This window comes from Sphaeramia orbicularis, chromosome 16 (genome assembly GCF_902148855.1).
Source record: "Sphaeramia orbicularis chromosome 16, fSphaOr1.1, whole genome shotgun sequence".
Lineage (NCBI taxonomy): Eukaryota > Metazoa > Chordata > Actinopteri > Kurtiformes > Apogonidae > Sphaeramia > Sphaeramia orbicularis.
This window is the reverse complement of record NC_043972.1, coordinates 48,405,605-48,428,500: the sequence shown is the minus strand read 5'-3', so window position 1 is coordinate 48,428,500 and position 22,896 is coordinate 48,405,605. Positions and strand designations below refer to the sequence as shown.

Genomic DNA, 22,896 nt, shown 5'->3' with positions numbered 1-22,896 from the left:
GGGGAGTATGTTGGTAATCATTTCTGAGCACATTTAAATCATTCTTACTGATATCCAATTACTAGTTTCCCTGGAGTTCAGCTTTGTAACATTAATGAAAAAATCTGACCATGTCAAGAAATTTGATTTAGATTCCACTAACACAGCTGCTACAAATGTGTGGAGTTTATTCCCTTACACATATTACTGTATATTTTAATTAATATCAATGAAATGGTTTAATCTTAAAACCTAAAAACCTGATAAACACACTCAAAAAAATTAAGGTTCACACCACAGTGAATTATATATGTATTGTAGCACCCAAAGTCAGAATGGCAGACAAGGAAACATTTACTTTATTTACAAAAAAAGAGAAACAAAAAAAAAATGCACAGCTAATGTGAAGTTGTTATATAACAGAGTAATGAAATGATGCAAACTTTGAACTCTAAACAGGTTGTGATTGTCTCATATATACAGGTCATTATTCTACTATTTTATAAAAAGTAAAGAAAAAAAAAAGAATAAAAAGAATGCTTAAAAAGTCAAAATTGTCTGGAGTCCAACATATTATCTTCAAAGTTTTTTTTTAAACTTACTAGTCCAAAACCTTAATATGACTTTGTACAAGTCAGTAGCTGAAAATTAGGCAAATAGTTACATATGAAAAAGCTGGCATTTTGCTTAGAAATCACTAAAACAATTTATTATTTATTCTGTTATTCTTGTCAAAATCTTTGCAAATATTTGTGTTTTTGTCTACTGTCTAGTTTTGTTGCTGCAGCTTTAGAGATGTGCAAGACTGTTTTATTGTTTCTCTCAGGTGTGTGTATCTTTACTTGTGTAATTGCTGAATGAATGATGAAAATTCAGTGAATTTTATTTCAATAATAAATACGGATGTTCAGAAGTCCCTCTGTATTCACAATGTAAATGTTATTTCACTAAAGAATTAGTGAAATACCAATTTCAAGTGTATCTTCTACTCTCAGTACCAGTGACTTTAAAGGTTTGCTCAACGTCTTCACTGGCCACAGGGGAATCAGATTTCATTCAGTGCTGTTCATGTCCTCTCCTTTTCTCTGAAAGCCTGTATTCTGTTTTTCGACAAGATCAGCATAAAGGCCGTGCTTCTCCATCAACTCATTGTGCCTTCCCTCCTCCTTCACCATCCCATTGTCAAGGACGATTATATGATCCGCCTTCTCCACCACTCCCATCTTATTCGATATGAGCAGCACTGAGCAGTGGTCATTCTGGTTTAACAGATGCTGGTGAACCTGTACAAGAGTAACATTAGTAAGAAACGTATCATTTGCTTCATAGCATAATTGCCTGAGTCATACACTACATGGACAACAGTATGTGGACACGTTGAATTCAGGTGTTTGTTTTCTAACAGGGGTCTGGGATACACAACTATAATGACAAATGTCATAATATAGTTTTATATTGTCATAAATATCATTGCATTGATTAGTTTGGTATAAATTGTTATCTTTGTTTCCAAAATGCCTCAGAGATGTTTTTCAGTTAATTTCTCTCAACACTTTTTTTTTTTTTATAATCCATGGCTATGATTTTAAATGTTATATCTCTAAATTTCTAAAACATTTTTCATGCTCTGACTGTAAATAATAATTTTCTACCACAACTAACCATCTACTTTCTTCTCATCTCACTTAAGAAGAAAAATCTCCCATTAAACTGTAAGGAATATTGATGTTTATAAACTATAGACATAAATATAGGGACACATCATGGCTACAGCTGTAAGATGTCCTGTTTAGGTTGATTTGAGATATAAACATCAATATTAATAATCAATGTGATATTTATCGCAATATAAAAGTATGTTTGTAATTATTGTTGTGTATCCTTGACCCCTGTTAGAAAAGAAACACCTGAATTCAACATGTCCACATACTTTTGTCCATATAGTGTATAACTTAGGTAATTATGCTATGAGGCTAACAATATGGTACATGGTGGACGTACGTATGTATATATGAAGAATAGAGGACAGTCCTTACCTGATACTCATTCTCTACGTCCAGGTCACTGGTGGCGTTGTCTAATATCAGGACTTTGGGACGTCTGATCAAAGCTCTGGCGATGGCGATGCGTTGCTTTTGTCCTCCAGAAACCTGGCCTCCCTTCTCCCCAGCATCTGTCCAACAAAAACAACAGTGTTTCTCTGCTTTTGCTTTTGTATATTTTCTCAAAGAACTCATTTTCTTGTCAGGGACAAATGAACCTTTTAAAAAGTAGAAGCAGTGGAGCATAATTAGCCTCCTGCATTATGCACATGTGATGAATGGGTAACTGTTTGTTTTACAGTCACTGGCCATAAAAACGCTTTTGTCCACAGACTCAGATAAGTGGGATTCCGCTTGCATTGAGAGAGGTGTGTAGGTGGTAGATTCCTGGTAATTTGAGATGGAACAAACAAATTACAAATAACTAATATCTTCTATAGCAAAGGTTCCAAAGAAGTCGCTGAACGTGGATTAGCTCTGACGTCTTAGTGTTAACACTGTACATCAAGTCTCAAACGCCACAGGAATAAAAGTCTATGAATAAAAAGATGAGGAGCTGGACAACATCCTGGCTCTTTCTGTCCTCATATGCAGACTGTACACACATGAAATAAGTATATTTGTAAAATGTGTGTATAAACACGACTTTATATCAAATATGAATGGGCATTATTAGTACCTCTAAAACTGGAGAAAGTGGTAATAGCATGCGTTGCCATGGTGCTAATGTCACCATACTATTGTATCCAAAGTCTTCTGCTATCCAAAACAGAAAAAAATGAAAATACAAAATCCCTTTCATCTTTTATCTTGACAGACTTTGGGGACATTATTACAAAAAATGGAATTACAGTGAAGAAAATACTTCAGAACACTGGGCTATCTTACTGAAACTTCAGTGTGACCAGAAAATCAGCCTCAGCCATTCGATGGGATGTCTAAGGCCGGTGTCAGTTTGCAAAATGGCAATGAGCTCGTTTACATCCACACTAATACTCTGATCATAATCTGATTTCAAGAGTTATCAGATTATTATTGATCATGGAAACAGCATAATCTGATCTATTTTATCAGATAACAGCAGTAATCTGATGATGAGAAATTAGATGAACACACTTGGATTTGTCCCCAATACTCCGATGGCTTCATGCATTTATATCTGTTAATCTGATTTATTTAGTTATTTTACATCAGTGCACGTGTAAAAATCATAGAAGACAGAAGTGACATTGTCAAATGTGAGCAGAAGACAATAATAGTAATACTACTACTACTACTACTACTACTACTCCTAATAATAATAATAATAATAATAATAATAATAATAATAAACTAAAACGTCTAAACCTTGGTTTATCAATTAATTATTTTTTTAAGTGCATGTAAATGCGTCAGATCTAATTATTATAATTATCTGATTTCTCCCAATTATCTGATTTTTGGGACCATGTAAGAGTATCAAACATTCTGGGAATGACACTGGGTTACTCTGGGGATAGAATTATTTTACAACAAAGATGGGGATATTCCAACATCCACATTCCCCTCAGTTAAAACACCCATGATTCTCACCATTAAAATGTAAAATGACAAAAGTATTCTGTTTAAGTTTTAACAACTGAGCATGGAAATAAAAAATATTCTGCAGTTTTATCTATTTAACTTCTACCCCTCTAGATGATAGTTTCCTGGATCGAACCTGTGTTGTATCCGTTTGACAGCTTATCGATGAAGTCGTGAGCACAAGCCCGCCTGGCAGCTTCGTACATATCGTCATCGGACGCTTCCTCACAGCCATACTTGATGTTCTCCTTCACAGAGCGCGCAAACAGCAAACAATCTTGGCTCACCACAGAAATCTAAAAACAGGATGAAGAGGAGAATTCAGTGGTGAGGCTGGATCAGACACAGGCTTACAATGGAGAGGAACGCCAAATACAGAGTCCATGAGTCTAATAATGCACAGATGACTTGAGTACAAATAATAAAATAACAATAATGGAATTAAATGAAAGAAATCCTTTCAGATTCTACTTACATACGCCATATTAGACATGATGAATGTTAATGAACACTAGTAGTAAAGTCAATGTCAGATAAATACTAAATATTTTCAGTGGAATATAACAACATATTATTGATGACTATTGATGTTGCGGCCACTCACTACCCACCTTATCATGGAGGTACTGGTCTTTGTATTTGTCCAGTGGTTTCCCATCCAGCAGAATCACCCCTGACTGAGGCTGGTAAAACCTCTCCAGTAGTTTGACACATGTGGACTTCCCTGATCTGTTGAGTCCCACCAGGGCAGTGGTTTGACCAGGCTTTATTTCAAAAGACACATCCTGGTGGATCCAAGGGGGACGGGAGATCGTTAAAAAAACACTGGTGGTTTATACAATAGTTCTCAGTAACCCCCCCAACCCTTCACATCATCAGCATGTGCAACCACAGTTTTAATATGTAAATAATATTTAATTGTAATCCTATACTTATATAAATATTTATATAAATACCACATTTCTTATTTTTCTCTTTATATTTAATTTTTCACTTGTCTTTTTCTCTGCACTTGCTTGTTGTATCTTGCTGCTTTTAACTGTGAAATTTCTCCATGGTGGGATAAATACAGTCATGTTTTATCTTAAAAATCAAAACTAAAAGTCAAAGTCAACTTTACTCTCAGTTTTGCCATAAGTACAGCACATGTAGAAGATTGAAAATACAAAACTGTAAGACCCACGGTGCAACAATAAACGTAGTAGAAAAAAAAAAGACAATAGAATATAACTATAAACTTAGAATATGACTATAAACAGCAAGGGGTTGAAGAGACAATAAATAAAACAAAGTGTGACAGATGAGTTATTGAGTTTAAGTGACAAATGCAAATATAAATATATATATATATATATTTTTATGCATTTGGCAGACGCTTTTTTCCAAAGCGACTTACAGGGGAAAACCAATCAAATCACTCAATCAATCAAATTTTATTTATATAGCGCCAGATCACAACAAAAAAGTTATCTCAAGACACTTTATATATAGAGTTGGTCAAAACCAGACTCTAAATATATATATATATATATATATATATATATATATATATATATATATACATATATACATATATATATATATATACACACACATACATACACACACACACAGGGTGGGGAAGCAAAATTTACAGTGAACATTTAGTTGTTTTTTCTCAGCAGGCACTGCGTCAATTGTTTTGAAACCAAACATATATTGATGTCATAATCATACCTAACACTATTATCCATACCTTTTCAGAAACTTTTGCCCATATGAGTAATCAGGAAAGCAAACGTCAAAGAGTGTGTGATTTGCTGAATGCACTCGTCACACCAAAGGAGATTTCAAAAATAGTTGGAGTGTCCATAAAGACTGTTTATAATGGAAAGAAGAGAATGACTATGAGCAAAACTATTACGAGAAAGTCTGGAAGTGGAGGAAGCAACAAAAAACGTACCAAAGCTTTTATTAAAGCTCTCAAATCCAAAATCCTAAAGGATCCAACCAAATCCATGAGAAAAATGGCAACTGAACTTGAGGTAGACAACAAGACCGTTAGAAATGCAGTAAAATATGATTTGAAGTTAAAATCTTACACAAGAACACCAAAACACTAATTGACAACAGCAACAAATCCAACTTTAGCAATTTTTGGGGATCATGTTTATGGCTGCCTTCTAGCCCAGATCTAAACCTTCTGGATTATGCTATTTGGGGCATTTTAGAACATGCTACCAATAGAACATCACACAGCAATGTCGACTTTCTTAAAGATACTATTAAAGAAGAATGGGAGAAGTTGTCTCCCGAATATTTGAGGAACACTTGCGCAAGTTTCAGGACACGTGTGAAGGCAGTTATTGAGAAAGAAGGAGGACACATAGAATAAAAACATTTTCTATTATGTCAATTTTCTTGTGGCAAATAAATTCTCATGACTTTCAATAAACTAATTGGTCATACACTGTCTTTCAATCCCAGCCTCAAAATATTGTAAATTTTGCTGCCCCACCCTGTGCGTGTATATATATATATATATATATATATATATATATATATATATATATATATATATATATATATATATATATATATATATATATGGGTGGGTGGGTGTGTAAAATAAGACATAAGATGCACACATGGATAAATACATACCTTGAGCACAAGGCTCTTTTCCTCTGTCTTGCCTGCGTATGAAAATGACACATTTTGGAACTGAATATGTCCCTTAAGGTTTTTGGGCTCCAAAGTACCATCTGGAGGTACTTGAGGTTTCCGATCCAAATATTCAAAGATCTTCTCAGAGGCACCGATTGCCTTCTTCACCTCTGGGTAGTAACGCATGACGGCCTAGAACAGACACAGCAGTAAATGAAGCGCTCCTTCTCACGACAGAATGAAAGAAAATTTTAAGCTGCTTTTTAATCTCAGCTTTGAAAACCTACCTCAACAGCTGAGGCAAACTGTAGCTCATAGAGGACAAAAGACACCAGGCCTCCACTGGTTACACTTCCCCCAGTCACTAGGGTCCCTCCGTAGTATAGAATGAACACCTTCAGGGCCAAAGTTGTCATCTGTAGGGACACGATATGGTTCATTAAACATGATCACAAACTGGTCACATTCAGATTCAATGGCCATGGCACTGTGCAGATATCTGCTAATGATGTTACAGTACACTGGATATGAGAATACAAAAGGCTCAAACAGCTGGATCACCCATTTAACAGAATACACAAGGCTAATAGTTCAGTTAGCTCACAGGGCTAGCTCTATAGAACACTCCAGAGCAGGGGTATCAAACTCATTTTAGTCCAGGGGCGACATTCAGCCCAATATGACCTAAAACAGGCCAGACCAGTAAAATAATACCAGTGAAAAAAGTACAATTACAATATGAAAATGTTTCCTTAAAAATGTGAATAGCATGAAGAACCTGAAATGTCTTGAGAAAAATAATTACAATTTTAACAATATTATGCCTCAGTTTATCATTTACACAAATACACAAAATATTTAGTAATATTGGTAAAATTGCACTTACTTCTCTAAGACATTTCAGGTTGTTCATATTTGTTCATGTTATTCATATGGTTTTATGAAAGGATAATTTGTAAATGTAAACATTTTCATGTAATTTAACTTTTTTACACTGAAACACAGAGAAAATTTGGAGTTGTCATTATTTATAGGTTATTATAATAGTAGTTTTACTGGTTTTATCCACTTTAGATCATATTTGTCTGTATGAGGCCCCTGAACTAAAATGATTTTGACACTGTTAATGTCTTCAGTTTAATTTTTGCATTTCACAAATTCATCCCTTGGACTGGACTGGATCCTTCCCAGTTTTGGTCCACAGGCCATAAGTTTGACACTTATACTCTTGAGGTCTAGAGTTTCATAGTAAAGAGTTGTCTGATGGCAAGGTGAAACTGTGTAAATATTCTGAATGAAGTGTACACTGAAACAGATGATGATTTTCTTTTTAATCATTGCTTAAACAGGTTTTACTGCTGCCTCCACCCAGGCTTGTACTCATGCCTGCTTCTCTGCTCCCAGCATTTCACAGCAACGAGTAATACTCATTTTCTTCACGATTTTGACACCTAATTTTATATAATCCGTTACATTTGGATCAGTGGTTAATAAGATGTTTCTCTGTGGTAGGAAAAACTCATTTATTACACATTTATTACTGCTTTATAGAAATATTTTAATGCAAATTAAAGCTTTATTTCTAGATTTAAATGTTTGTGCGTTTGCATATCGTATGTGCGGGAGTCTGTGTTTGTTGTGTTGGGAGTTGGATGGTTTCTGATGCTACTTGAATGCATTCGTACGCTGACAGCAGCTCCATTTGTACACTGTTACTGCTGCAAAAGAGACACACTGAAGAAGTCAAGGCAAACAGAGGGACTTTTGTAGAAAAACTGATTGTAAATGCAGAAAAATTGAGATAACTGATGTTAAACTGACAAGGACCCAGAGCAAAACAGATTCCTGCATGTGTGCATCTTCCATAAACGTAGAACATTTGATGCAGTTTCAAACTTTTTAAGGATCATCTGGAGCTCTGTGATGCTGAAAAACACTTGCAGATACACTGTAATAGTATTTTAACTCACACTGCTGGCCCATGTAGAAGTTGCATAGGCTACTGCCTCCCTTTTGTTCAGGCTGTAAGTTTCCTCCAGCCTCTTCCTGTATCTCGCTGTCTCACCATCTTCATTGGCAAAACTCCTCACTGTCTTCATGTTGGAGAAGGTCTCTGTGGCCACCTGGTTTGCTTTGGCCAGAGATTCCTGAACCTTTCTGGCCATAGTCTAAAAAAAGAGCAATTCAATTAGTGTGAAGTAGTCTGGCTATGACTGTCAGAATGAACTGCTGCTATTATTATTATTACCTACATTATATTACTCGTTGTTATGACTACTATTACTGTTATCACTTCACTGCTATCACTTTACACACACACACACATATATATATTTTGCATTTTTTATAGTTATTGTATCGCTATTTTCTTGAGGTATTTCTTGTGTGTGTATATTCAGTGTTTGTGCTACTATTGGAACCTCAATTTCCTGAGGGCTCTGCCCAAAGGATCAATAAAGTTTTATCTAATCTAATCTAATATAAAATAATATAATATAATCTTCAACAGCTGGTCAGGATTTACCTGGTGAAAGTGTCCAGTGAGCTCAGGAATGATCCAGATGATGGGCAGGCCCATACAGGTGAGCAGCGTCATTTTCCAGGACTGGCTCACCATGAAGAATAAGAGGAAGCCGAAACGTGCCGCGTACCACATCAACAGACTGAGCTTCTCACTCAGAGCTTCACTCATATCGTTGGTATCTGTGGTGATTCGCGACACCAGTTCACCTAAGAATGAATACAGTAGTTTAGAGGGCTGTCACAAGATGATAAAATACAGTTTTCTTCCAGACCAACATTCACAAATTCATTCAGTCATCTTCTGAACCGCTTTATCCTTGAGTGGGTCACGGCGGTGCTGGAGCCTATCCCAGCTACCTATGGGTGAAGGCAGGGTACGCCCTGGACATGTAGCCAGTTCATACCGTGATAACAAATTATGTGTGTAATTTGATGTCTCAGGCTTTACAGGATGGATGATGTACTGCTGTCTGTATGTGGTTCACCTGTCGTCGTAGACTCAAAAAAGGCGATCTCCTGTTTTAACACAGCCTGGAAGACGACTCCCTGCACTGAGGCATGAATACGGCTCATGGTGATGTTGTACGTCAGGTCACATATAAACTCCAGAACAGCACTAAAACACATGACGGAAAACAGGTTACAGCATGAAGCCAAACCCCTCGGACACAAGCCCAGACGGGGTGCAGATGTCTGACAGTACAGTGAGCACGCATTCACACAAATGGTTGGTTGAAGCTGCACGAAATCAACACATTAATGATTTTATGATGAGGGGGGTAAAAGTATTATAGTGTGAGATCGGACATGTTGGAGCCTGTTTAAAGTGTACGTTCTGTTGTATCATGTGTACAGTTGTGTGTATCCTAATAGGTGCAGTGAGTCCCAGCGTCAGCAAAGACAGGATGTGAATAAAACGATGCCGTACTAGTTCAAAACTAAAGCTCCATTGAAAGAATTGGTGGTTTGGGATACGTAAAGTCCATCCATCCATCCATCCATCCATCCATCCATCCATCCAAGTATTTAATCGAGTAAATCACAATTTACCGAGGGTTTACTGTGTTGTCTGTCAGACCCAATGATGGGAAGCTAAATGAAACTGACCATTACATTAAATAAAATCACAAATTAGTTGTAATCAATTGATATAATAATGACACACCTCAATAGTTTGAAGCTGTATGTGAAGCGTGAACATTACCTTGCCAGAGTCATCAGTGTCATGACTGTGATGGCCTCTGTGAATGCATCAGGTGATTCTTCATTCATGATCCAGTTGGCCACTTGTCCGGTGTACTGAGGAATCGCCATTTCCCCTGCAGTCAAAAGGTCACATGATCAACCACATACACGACTTGTATCGTGTTTCATTGTCTTTTCATGAGCCTGCTTACATGACCATAAAAGTCAGATAACTGAGCGTAATCAGATAATTGTAATATTAAAAACTCTGGTTTGGACGATCCAGTCCATTATCAGATTTCTTTTGGACTACGTACGTACGTAGTGATGGTAGAATCAAACTCCGTTATTGTCTTCCGCTCACGTTTGACTATGTAACTTCCGTTCTCTACAATTTCAATTGTGTCTATACATGTGCAGATGTAATAGAATTAAATAAGTCAGATTAACCTGTATAAATGCAGGAAAACATCAGAGTACTGGGGAGAAATCCAGGTGTGTTAATCTGATTTCTCATAATCAGGTTACTGCTGTTATCTGGTAAAACGGATCAGATTATGTAGTTTACATGACATACACTTGAATAATCTGACAACTCCAGAAATCGGATAATAATCGGAGTATTATTGCACATGTAAACAGGCTCAGTGATGCTGCCCACTTTGTGGTTGAAGCAGATAAAAACAGAGCACATTATTATTAAAGACTCTACAGGGTTGATGTTAAATGGAGGAACTGTCTCACTCACCGTATGAAGAAAGAAACACAAGAACCAGCACAAAAATAAAGCGTCCCACATAAGGCTGCATGTATCCCAGCAGCCTCTTCAGAGAAGCACCGGAGTCATCCTCTTTGGGTTTTTCAGCGGAAACGTTTGTAAACCAGGATGAGATGTAACGAGCCCAGGAAACCAAAAAAGATGAGACATATCGAGTCCAGTAGAGCCAGGCCACAACTGTCACCACGTAACCCTGTAACACCTGCACAACCAGAATTAAAGAACATTAAACGAGTACAACACAAACAAAACCTTGTGTTCCTCAAAAACATTACAAATACAATCAAAGTTTAACTGTAGTTTTCCTGAATGAATCTGAATTAATTTAATCAGAAAATGAAGATTTGGCTTTGGTTTCTTTTTTCCAGGCTTTATCAGTTTCCTGGATAGAAAACCAAACCCCTGCGTGGAGTCAACGTCTGCTTTAAACAGGAACAAACACAGGTCATACAGTTCTGTTCAATGAGTTAAGTAACCATAACACCTGGTGACAGAAGCACATTTACTTGTTTTACAAACATGGAAACTTTCAGTACTTTTTTATTACCAATTTTTAACACTGTATAGCATTAGTTTGCACATTGCACAAAAACCCAGTGCTACTTTTGTGTCAGTTTTCAAATACATTTTTCTCTCAATTTAAACTTTCTTATGACTTACTTATTATATGGTGATTTATCAACATTTATTATAATATTATTCCCTGTATTCTGCATTTTCCACTGTAAATCATGCATTTTCCTATATTTAATTTCCTATATTTAACCCATAAAGACCTACTGCTAGTTTTGTGGCAGTTCCTAAATTAATTTCTCTCAATATTTAACCTTTCCTAAGTGATTTATCACAATTATTGTAATATTATCCTCTTTATATTGAGTTTTTTCAGGGTAAATCATGTATGTTCCTATATTTATTTTACTGATCATGTAGATGTTCATTAAAGCTCTGATTAAAGTTGAGGGTTATTAAATCAAAAACAGAGGAAACTGAAGATAAAGTGACTTTTCCTGTAAAATCTATCATTAACTGAACATAAAACAAGCATCTTCATCCACTGTCATTGATCAAACTACATGAGTTTTACTGATGAATCAATGTTGTAGAAGATGACGGTGTTTCCATGTTCACTACAGAGCCTCTGAATGTCCAGATGGGTCATATCTGATGAGCATGAAAAGATGACAAACTGCATTATACACCAATTATTTACATGGATTGATAGGATATTAAACATGTTAGATCAGTAGATGCTTTTGATCCCTGGTCGATGTATGGGTCTTTATAGGTTAAAGTAACGGGTAACCAAAAGCTTCCACAGCAACTGCAGGTTGAGGACTGGGTACAGACTATTTCACCAACTGTCGACACATCATCCTACAAGAATATCCGCATTTACTTTATTTTTTCTAAGTAATATTTCTGCCAATATGCCATTTTACAACACTAGTTTTCAGTTCCACTGTAAAACAATTATATCAGCACATGAACAGGTTCATATTTATTCTCACATCTGTTGTTGTTTGTGTCTTATTTATGTTTAATGTTATGGTTGAGGCTCCTATTAGTATTATTGTTAGTATTTTTTTTTTTATGTGGTAACTGCTAGCAAAGTTTCTAGACCAAGGTTATTAAAGTTAACAAAGACTGAAACTAAAAGCAATTCATTTCGTTCCTTGTGTTTTGGTTTTGTTTTACATTCTATGAACTGTGATTGGATCTAACATTCAGTAATTGATAATTTAGCTGAGACAAGGGAGACTTTTACATGTTGCAACAGGTGAGGCTGCTACAGTCTGATCTGTGGTTAAACCATGGATCGAACACATAAGTATTTTTGTGCCTCTATTCTTCCTTATTATGAAAACCAAAGATAAAAATACCCAAATTATCTCAACATGTAACTAATCTCTTCTGTTGCTGTTATTAAATCCTCTCTGCTGAACCATCAGACCTATTGTTATAAACCTTAGAGTGTTCAGTGACACCAGGGAACTGATGCAATACACAATCACAGTGATATATGTGATTAATAATTAATTAATTAATAAGCCACATGTTTGACGTTACATTGTCATCAACAGAAAAACCAGGGGTGTCAAACATTCAGCTAGTGGGCCAAAACCGGCATGCCAAAGGGTCCAATCCGGCTCTTGGGATGAATTTGCAAAGTGCAAAAATTACACTGAAGATATTAAAATATCAAGGGTGTCGAACTCACTTTGTTCAAATACAGACCAAAATTATTTCATGTATTATAATAATAATAGAATAATAACCCACAAATGATGACAACTCTAAAGTTTCTTCTTGGTTTAATGTTGAAAAAAATATCTTAAGAAAAATAAGCGCACTTTTAGCAATATTATGCCTGTTACTAAATATTTTGTGCATTTGTAGATCCACTGAACAGTATAACGACAAAACATGATCGAAATTGCACTTATGTTTCAGGTTGTACATGGTTTTCAGGTTACTCACATTTTCCTAATGTAATTTTACTTTTTTCACACTGAAACAAAGAGAAAAAGTTTGGATTATTTACGTGTTATTCTATTATTTTACTGACACTTGAGATCACATTGGGTTGTAGGAGGCCCCTGAACTAACATGAGTTTGACACCTCTGAGTTAAACTGGTCAGACTGAAATCTTTTATCTTTAGCCCCAGGTGTTGTTTGTCATTTAAACTTTCACTTTTGGTTTAGCTCTACATATTAATGACATAGCTCTGAGGTGGATCAAGAACATCCAAAGACAAACTGAAAGAACACATTAAAATAAAACTGAAGTTAAATTCTACTGTTCATACATTAGTTTACAGCAGTGTCATGTGGACTTCTCTTTCTGACACAAGTCATCCCAACTTTCAAATGATGAGACACACAAACCTAAAGTACAAGTGATCTACTTGGAAATTACCTATGATTCTGAATGTAGCAGTAAAACAAGGACACCTACTCTCTCCCATGAGTGCCACCCCCAAAGCTCCTCCATCACAGGCCGACCCAGCATCCAGAGGACACTGGTGTACGCTGGGAAGTGGAAGCAAAGGACCCCTAAACTGTGGAGCCCCTCAGAGCTGCTCATCCACGGCATGGCTCTAGGGTAGGTGGAGGAGAGGAACAGGAGGATGCTGGCCCTGGTGAGACCTCCTCCCCACAGGGTGACGAAGGGACAGGAGAGGAGCAGGGGTGAGTGTTGAGCCAGACGGATGAAATGGACCACACACACATCCAGACACACAAACAGCAAGGGGAAGAAGCAGCTCATCTTCTGCATATCGACCAGGTTCTGCAGCTGCAACAAGTCAATGAGAGTTAATGTCATCATCAAAATCAATCAACAAAATATTTATACTCAAGGGTGTAAATGCAGGACATTTTCATCATTTCTTAGCTGACTAGAGTTTATATTAAAGACCTGAATTTGTATAAATATGTGATTGAAGTTGTTAAACAATAACAGTAATAGAGTCATAAATAAAATGTAAAATACTTGCTTCCAAATCGTTGTGCTATTGCGTACAGAGTTTTACAACTGGTCTAAATCTTTCTTAACAGGATATAGCAATGATATGCAATGATTAAAAAAAGGTCAGTTTGTTGCAGATGGCTCTTTTTTTTTACTTTCATTTTCACCCGAACCAGCTGATTTACTGGAAATACCTGAAGGACACAAACCTCAAACCACGTCCAGACACTCTCAGATGTAAAAATGACCAAACCAACCCTGCTTTAGTCAGTTATAACCCTGGTTATTGTTCTGTTCAGTGTGTGTCTAACAGATGCTAGCTCAGGTTAGCTAACGCACACGACTGTTGAAATAGATCAACTTACACAGATCCAGACTGGTCCAGTGGAGAAGTGTCTTCTCTAAATAAAGTCAAAACGATTCCAATATTTCACCTTGTAGACTTTAACTGCATTAAATATCCAGTGGACTAGTTCGTTGGTCAGTCTGTTGACTCTGACACTGAACGACGAGTTAAAACAGAAACCGAAACTTACTGGTTCTCATAAGCTTTTACAATGGAAAGTCCCCACATTCCCTATGTTTACTCCGCCTCCATGTTGACAGTGAAAACATGTCTTTATATAAGTCCGTTTACTTCGAGTCCAGCTTCCATCATGTTTTAAAATCATAACTTACACTCTGTGTTGAAATAAACATGTAATGTGCCTTTCACCTGAAACCTACTGTTTATGAACGACTCAACAGCACCTCCAGGCGGCAAAGGGTGGAACTACCCCACATTTACTGATAATTAAAACCCTGTATCAACATTATTGGACAACGAGTTATTATTTGTAGAAGTTATTTTACTGTACAGTATTTTATATAGTCATAAAAGGGTATAAAATAGTATAAAATACTACGACGGCATATTAGGGCCACATAAGAAAAAAAAAAAAACACTTGTCACTACGAGAATAAAGTTGTAAAATATTGAGATAAAACCCGTAACCTGTTAATAATTTAACCGTAAACTATCATCAACAAGGCTTAAATTATGACTTTTTATTGCACTATCGCGCATTTATCTTCAAAATATTACGAATTTATCTCATAAAAGTACGAGACTATTTTTCGTTAAATTATGAGGGTTTTTTTGTTTTGTTTTGTTTTCTTTTTTTTACTACGACTTTAGTCTCATAATATTATGAGTTTATTCTCAAAATATTATTTTATTCTCGAAAAATTATTACTCCTTTTGTATTCGACTTTATCTCGATATTTTACGACTTTTTTTCTCGTAGTGACAAGTTTTTTTATTTTCTTATGTGGCCCTAATACACCGTCGTAAAACATTTTTAATAACCAAAATGAATAGTTTCTGAACATCATCTCAACTATTTGTGGCAATCAAAAAAAGAAGAAGAAAAAAGAAAAATTATGTAAAATCCGAAATTTAGGATTTAGTGGATTAATATTAAATAATCATAAATTGCAAAAATTAAAATAAAATAAAATAAAATAAATGTTGCAATAAAAATGCATTGCCTTTCACCTTTCTTTGGTGAATAATCTTAAATTATCATAAAATGTTAAAATAATCAATTAAAGTAAATAAATAAATACTATGTTTAAAAACACACAAATCCTGTGTTTTCTCTGAACTCTGTTTCAGTCTGTCAGACAGCTGTAAAACCAAAGACCCCCTACAGAAACTTTGAACTCTTTTATAGTTTCCTTCCTCCTTTTCTTTCATGTCAGACAAATGTAGTAACGTTATAAATGTCATCACTATTTTTAGCATCCACTAGGCATATACGACTCACGAATCGTTGGTTATAATAACGCACTTCATTTTTTACATATATATATATTTTTTTGTATTTCCAATGAACCGTTTCGTCAAAACGTTTTCTGCCCCAGAGCCTAGTGCGCATGCGCACACATGGCAGCCGCAAGTGGGGGGGGGACCTCTAAGATCAGACAGAGACATTTAACAAGTACACGAACCTGCGGGACTGGAGTGGACACATGCGGGGCCTCTGTGGACACGTCAGCCGGTGACAGGGGTTCTCTGGTTTGGACTGGATGGAACCGACGGGTCTACGAGACGTTTTCAAATGTATAACACTGTGTAAGCCGATGAAAGCAGCTGCATGTGTCATGTTTACCTGCTGTAGCCCAGACTGAGCTAAATGCACCGTCTGTCTCCTGTGGACAATCTGACCGTTTTTACACTGTGGTTTTATCTGTCCTCGGGCCTGGGACGCCTACTTCTACGTCAGCTGCCAAAAACATCTGGATGGAACACATGACAGGGCTGCGTAGCTTTAAAATCTGTGTTATTGGACTAAAGGTCTGAAAGGGAAGGATGATCCGCAGCCAGGGGGTTTATTTGAAGTTCATGCTGTTGTTCAGGCTTGATGCAATAAGCAACAACTTATTTTTTGTGTTTTAGCCATTGCAGCAATGGAGGATATGGGTCTTGTTCCCAAACCCAGTGGTGATCCTCTGGTTCCCAAACCCACTGTCCCTGAGGCTGATGGGATGCAGCAGAACATTCCTGCAGGTACGTATGAGGTCACATAAGGTCAAACTGTGTCTGTGTTTTACAGAAAACCTGTCTGTACTGGTGACTGAACATGTGCTGTTTCAACCAGAGCATCTGCACGACACCGAAGGAAGCAGGACATCTGACAGGGACGATGATGGAGCCTCCACAAAAACATCACAAGACTCAGCGATTCCACCTCCACAGAACCCACTGCCAGCAGGGACTGACACCAGTGAGTAACAACGTAGTGAAATCCTCTAACACTGACATTCATATTGACCTGTACTGAGTACGGTAACCTGGGGGACAGATTTCTACATCCTGATTCACTCTTAACTCGTCTACATTCATCGACAGCTTTAGTTACTTTTCAGATTACAGCGATTCCATCCCCTTCTCTGTGGTGAAAACCATGTGTTTCACTTCGAATGTTTGTGAGATTCAAGGATTAAGTGTTCCTTTATGGGTTGAGAGAAATTCTCCTCCATCTTAAGCTAGATAAACCCTTGGAAAATCCTCTTGGCTTACCCATAAAATGCATTGTCACAAAGCTGACAGAGGCCTGTTTCTCTGAGCATGTGAAAGCTTGACTTTTGAGGGATACGTGGTTCTCACAGGACGGTGATGCCACAAACATGTGATGATCTTATAGACTATGATGCATAATAATATTTACTTTTACTTACCTAATGCTTTGGATTCATAGCTTTTATTTATAGTTGAGTATTTTCTAGTGTGGTATTAGTACTTTAATTTAAGCGAAGGAAGTCTTCCTCCCTCACTGGTGATAAACTAAAGGATTAAGTGTTCCTGTATGGGTGGAGGAAATTCTCCTCCTTCTTGAACTAAATAAACTCTGTTAAAACCCTCTTGGATTTGATGAAAAATATATAGAGTGGAAGCTGAAAGCAGTTTGAAAGCCTGTTTTTCTGAACTCAGGTTTTACAGACTTTTTTGAGATATGTGGTTGTCATTAAAAAGAATAAGAAAGTGATACACTGCCGGAGAATAAGCATTCAGCAATATATAATAATATGTAAACTACTTCAAATGAGCTGCAACTATGTATGAAGGCAGCAGTAAAGTGAATCCATAAACGTCAGATAAAATAGTATAACATAGATCATTCTTGCATATTTGCACTTAAAAGTAAGGGCTGAGAGCACAGCCTTTACTCTGACTGGGGTTTTTTCAGAATGTGTATCAGTACTATTACTGATGGAAACCCTTTGATTGCTGTTATGGATGTGGTTCAGTTCAATACTGTAACCAGGTCACAACAGAATCTAATATTGTCCACATTATAAAATAAATTATGTGAACAGTCAAACAGAAAAGTCTGTTTTTTGAGGAGTAAACCTGAAGTGAACACTATGGCTGGTACTGTGAATGCAGCCCACTGACGTACCAGGTACTAAAAGCAAGTCCGATCAAGCTTGTTCCATGTTCCAGAAAGATTATTTGTACATGATTTCATGTCAGTTGTTTAATTCTGTTAAATCAGCACAACATTGCAGTGAATATATACTGAATTGTTACTTGTTGCCCCTTTTTAGAGGAGTTTTCTTGTATTTAGTTACACATGCACAAAGAGATATCATAAATGATTGTCAAGCATTGAACAATAATTTCATTGTACCATTGTTGTGATAGTATGGTCACATGAATTACTCTTACTGTTCTGCGCACTGTAGATCAGTGGTTCCCAACCTTTTTTGGCTCGTGACCCCATTTTAAAATGACAAATTTCTGGCGACCCCAGACATTCAAAACAGAGACTTTTTTTTTTTTTTTTTTTTACTAAAATGAATTTGTTTTTGATCATGTAATAGTTTGTTAAACTATGTTGCAAATAAACATTAATTTTAGATGACATTTTAGGCTATATAATGAATATTATTATGGATGGGGGCAGAAAAGCCAGGTTTAGATTACTGCACAAAGTGAGAATTTTATTTTCCTTGGCTATGTACAGTCAGTCCAGCTTGGATTTACAAGGCTGCAAATTTATACTGAAAAAACAATAACTCAAACTATGAATTATGAAAGAGCTGCAGCATCTGAAACTGACCACAATGAACATTTGAAAGAAAAACAGTACCATAGTACTTCAGTTTCAGCTTCAGAGTTTGTCATGTCTTTTATGTATTGTGATTGTCTCTCTGAACTCACCATATATTTTTTATTAGTAATTTTTTTTTTTTTTAATTTTAATCAATTTCTGGAAATTTCAGGCAACCGCATTTGAATTCCAGATGACCCCACATGGGGTCCCGACCCTAAGGTTGAAAAACACTGCCCTAGCCACTTTAAGGAAAAAAGATGGTTATTTCCTTTTCAGTCTCCCTTTATTTCCTCTATTGTATCTAAGAATTAATGAGGGGAGAATACCAGAAAATAAAAGAAATAAAAAATAAAACAGTGAGTAAGAAATTGAACCACAGGGTTTTCACAAGTATTTTCATTTTAATTCTTTTATTTACAGCACTCCTAAATGCAGAGGACAAACCTAAAAGTGTGGATTTGGACAGGGCGGGGTCTGCAACGAAGAAGCTCAAAGCCAAAGCAGCAGATTCAACAAAGTGGAAGCAAAACAAGCAGAAGCAGCTGAGGATGGAGGGAAAGGCGTATGTCAGCAAACGGAAAAAAGATGGAGAAATTGTGACAAAACAACCGAGATCAATGGGTCCAACGTGTACCTCAGGCGCTTGTAAGAGAGCTTCAAACCGATTTTGTGGCCAAATACCAGAAGAGGCCAGAGAGAAGGTGTTTAATGATTTCTGGCAGCACATGACCTGGGCCCAGTGGAAACTATATGTGGCAGGACACGTTGACCGGGACCCCGTGGAAAGGTCTCGGGCTCTAGGGGTTCAGTCGAGAAGATCAGTTTCACTTCGGTACCACCTGATGGTGGACGGTGAAAGGAAGCAGGTGTGTAAAAACATGTTCCTGTCCACACTGGGGATCGGAGAGTGGTCTGTGCTGAACTGGGCCCAGGTAGGACCACCCAAAACCAGGGAATCAGATGACATCACACCAGACGAGAGGCAGCCTGGCCCCCAGTTTAACCAACATCACTGTACTCCAGCTCTGACCAGTAACAACACGACGCTCAATGTGGATGTAATGCAGGGTGAGTTACAACCAACAAACATCAGTATCAACGTTGTGCTAAGATGAGTTCAAAAATGTCTTGTCTGAAACCCAGTTGTGTGCTAAACTACGTGCATTTCTGGTGATAAGTATGAACAGTGTTGGGAGTAATGCGTTTCAAAAGTAATGCATTACAGTAGCAGATTACTTTTTGCTGTAACACAGTAGTGTAAGGCATTACTAATCAATTTTCAGCAATATTTTACTCGGTGCATGTTCAATAGTGCTTGCATTACAACACACTTTTTTGAAATTTGTTTGTCATCCTTTCTTGCATTACCTTGATCCTTCAGTTTGCCAATTCAAAACTATATTATTAGTACCTGGATAGTCCACAATCATTATGCTACACCATCACCCTCTACTTGATGTAAAAGGTTCTGAAGTACATTTTGTCATTTTAGAGTGGTAAGTTCTACTTCTGTAGTTATTTTAGGGAAAGTAACTCAAAAGTAATACAGTAACACATCACAATTCTGAGACAGTAATATTGTAATTGTAATTGTAATTGTATTTTATTGTAATATTCCATTTAATTGGAGTAAAATTAAGGTGGGAAAATATAAACTCGGCTTCTTCCTACTTCTTTTCAGACATAAAGTATTGTTAAAGAAGAGCCACAATGAAATAGGCTAGTTGTGCATTGTGTGACATTTGTTTTTCTTTTTTTGGTTGACTTCTTTCCTTCCATTTACTGGAATGTTCTGTTTTAAATTGGTAATTTCTTTTTGCCTTTTGTTCACGTTCATCTTTTGTTCCTACTTATGTTTGAAATAAAGTTTATCTATCTATCTATCTATCTATCTATCTATCTATCTATCTATCTAGCTATCTAGCTATCTTCATGAGACCCAGCAATGCATTTTTGTCCTCTGTAGGGGGCAGGAGTTTCACAGCTTAAAGACAGAATTTTACAAAACCTGTCCCCTGCGTAGGACAGTCCTTTAAAAAAATACAAATGTACCTGGAAAGTGTTGTGTCTTACTGTTTCCAATAAAGACAGTTATTTAATGTAAAAAAGGCAAAATCTTTACTTTCCTGGGTCTCAGGAGGTTAAAATACTAGCTGTACCACAATAAAATTGCGTCATGTTCTTCTTCTTTTCTTTATTTTTAGAATATGTCAATCCAACAACTAACCCACCAGTGCCAGAGGGGCCTGTTAGAAAGAAATCCAGAGTGGCTAAGCCCCTAACATGGAAGCAAAACCGGCAGAAACAGCTGAGGATGGAGGGAAAACCGTACATCAGCAAACGGAAGAAAGATGGCACAACCATAACCAAAGCTCCAAGGACACTGGGGCCCCCATGCACATCCATCGCCTGTAAAAGAGCATCCAATCGCTTCTGTGACGACATCAGCGAAGAAACAAGAAATGAGCTTTTTACTGGTTTCTGGCAGCGCATGAACTGGGCTCAGAGGAAGCTCTATGTGGCTGAACTGGTCGACTGTGATCCGGTGGAAAGAACCCGAGCCCCGTGGACTCAGTCCAGAAGATCAGTTTCAATGCGGTATCATTTGCTAGTAGATGGAGACAGAAGGCAGGTTTGTAAGAGGATGTTCCTGTCTACTCTGGGAATCGGAGAGTGGTCGGTGCTCAACTGGGCCCAAAACGCAACCCAGCACGAAAAAACAGAGGAAAAGAGTAAGACGCAAACGCAAAGGAAGTCACGGAAAGCTTCAGAACATATAGTCCTGAAGGAGTTCTTGGAGAGCTTACCCAAAGTGCCCTCATACTCCTCTGGCACATCCATATCTAAACTGTACCTGGAACCAGTGTTCTCAAACATGTCTGAGGTGTACAGGCATTACTACAACCACTGCTTAGACAACAACACAACTCCGCTGTCCCGCCAGGTGTTTTGTGCTCAGTTTAAAAAGATGGATTTGGGATTGTGCGACCCTAAACATTATCAACATTGTTCTTTGGGGGTGGCAGGAAACTTGTTTAATGAACTCTGGGAAGAATACTGCATGGAAAGAGGGACAGTAGGAGCAGAACCAGAGAAAGCAGGTGGACAGTAAAAGCAGCGTTGGGGAGTTACTAGTTCCACTGGATTAGGGGATTAAGTTACAAAGATCCGAACCTGATCTAGGGTTCGGGTTCCATCTGAATATATTGTTTTTAGCAAAGATGCTAACCACCAGGTGGAACCGTGTTGTTGGGACAATAACTCTTTTGACCATATTTTCCTTCTGAAATTGTAAAAAAAAAGCACATTTACGGTTTTAGGACTTTTTAGTTTTATTACCAAGGTTAACGGTACAAAATATGTGGGAAAAAATTAGAACATAACTTAAAAATGAGCATCCTCTCTGACTTTCTCAGTTTTCTACATCTATGCACTGATGTCTTTGTATTTGACTTTGGTTGGATTTTTTGTGACAATCCAAAGGGTGGTGTATATGTCGTCCCCCAGGTGCCATTGCAGAAGTATCTCAAAGTGTAAAACCACTGACGGCCAATAGATGCATGCTCCTATTGACACCCATTGAACTTCTCTCAGCGCATTTTTACAGATGGTTTTCCTGGTGGTCTTCTTGTAAACTACTGTTAATAAGATGTTACTTTTATAGGACTCTTTCCCTTGCCTTGACGTCTGCCATGTGGCCTTTGATTGACAGGTTTGATTTGACAGCTCACTCTTCTGCTGGGTTGGAATTTCACAACTGTTTATTAAATAAAACCTATTTTTCCTAACAGATTTTATATAGTAGTTGTGGTTAAAAGTTACACTAGAAATATAGTCAAATCGTTAGCCTCATAGCATAATTGCCTAAGTCATGCACTACATGGACAAAAGTACTGGGACACGTTGAATTCGGGTGTTTCTTTTCTAACGGGTCTGGACTACAAAACAGTAATGACATGAAAGTGATTACTGTACCTTTCTTTTCTTATTTTCACAGTAATGAAAAAAAGGCATATTTTCCTGAGTAGATTTAAAGTTTACAAGTCTGTAAAAATGTACACTAAGTAACTTTAAAAATGTACAATGAAATTCATGAATGGTTTACT

General features: G+C 37.1%; 2 protein-coding genes across 4 annotated transcripts; one reads left to right on the top strand and one right to left on the bottom strand.

Annotated features, from left to right (window-relative positions):
* Window positions 1-274: 274 nt before the first annotated feature.
* Window positions 275-14,917, bottom strand: tap1 (transporter 1, ATP-binding cassette, sub-family B (MDR/TAP)). 2 transcript variants are annotated; one of them, XM_030159028.1, is made up of 13 exons: window positions 14,726-14,917; window positions 13,677-14,015; window positions 10,687-10,918; window positions 9,958-10,072; window positions 9,239-9,369; window positions 8,755-8,960; window positions 8,201-8,398; window positions 6,518-6,646; window positions 6,228-6,422; window positions 4,196-4,369; window positions 3,721-3,880; window positions 2,016-2,152; window positions 275-1,262 (listed from the first exon to the last, which is right to left on the bottom strand). In XM_030159028.1, the coding sequence occupies exons 2-13, from the start codon at window positions 13,995-13,997 to the stop codon at window positions 1,032-1,034; spliced, it is 2,229 nt and encodes a 742-aa protein (XP_030014888.1). In that variant the 5' UTR covers window positions 13,998-14,015; window positions 14,726-14,917; the 3' UTR covers window positions 275-1,031. The 2 variants fall into 2 exon arrangements, with proteins under 2 accessions (XP_030014888.1, XP_030014886.1); XM_030159026.1 differs by lacking the exon at window positions 14,726-14,917 and adding an exon at window positions 14,555-14,690.
* A 1,214-nt stretch (window positions 14,918-16,131) lies between these two features.
* On the top strand, window positions 16,132-22,675 carry LOC115436402 (uncharacterized). Of its 2 annotated transcripts, none has more exons than XM_030159264.1 (5): window positions 16,132-16,305; window positions 16,630-16,740; window positions 16,832-16,957; window positions 19,211-19,858; window positions 20,995-22,675. In XM_030159264.1, exons 1-5 carry the CDS (start codon window positions 16,260-16,262, stop codon window positions 21,900-21,902), a joined length of 1,839 nt encoding a protein of 612 aa, XP_030015124.1. In that variant the 5' UTR covers window positions 16,132-16,259; the 3' UTR covers window positions 21,903-22,675. The 2 variants fall into 2 exon arrangements, with proteins under 2 accessions (XP_030015124.1, XP_030015125.1); XM_030159265.1 differs by having other exon boundaries at window positions 16,136-16,527.
* The last annotated feature ends 221 nt before the right edge of the window (window positions 22,676-22,896 follow it).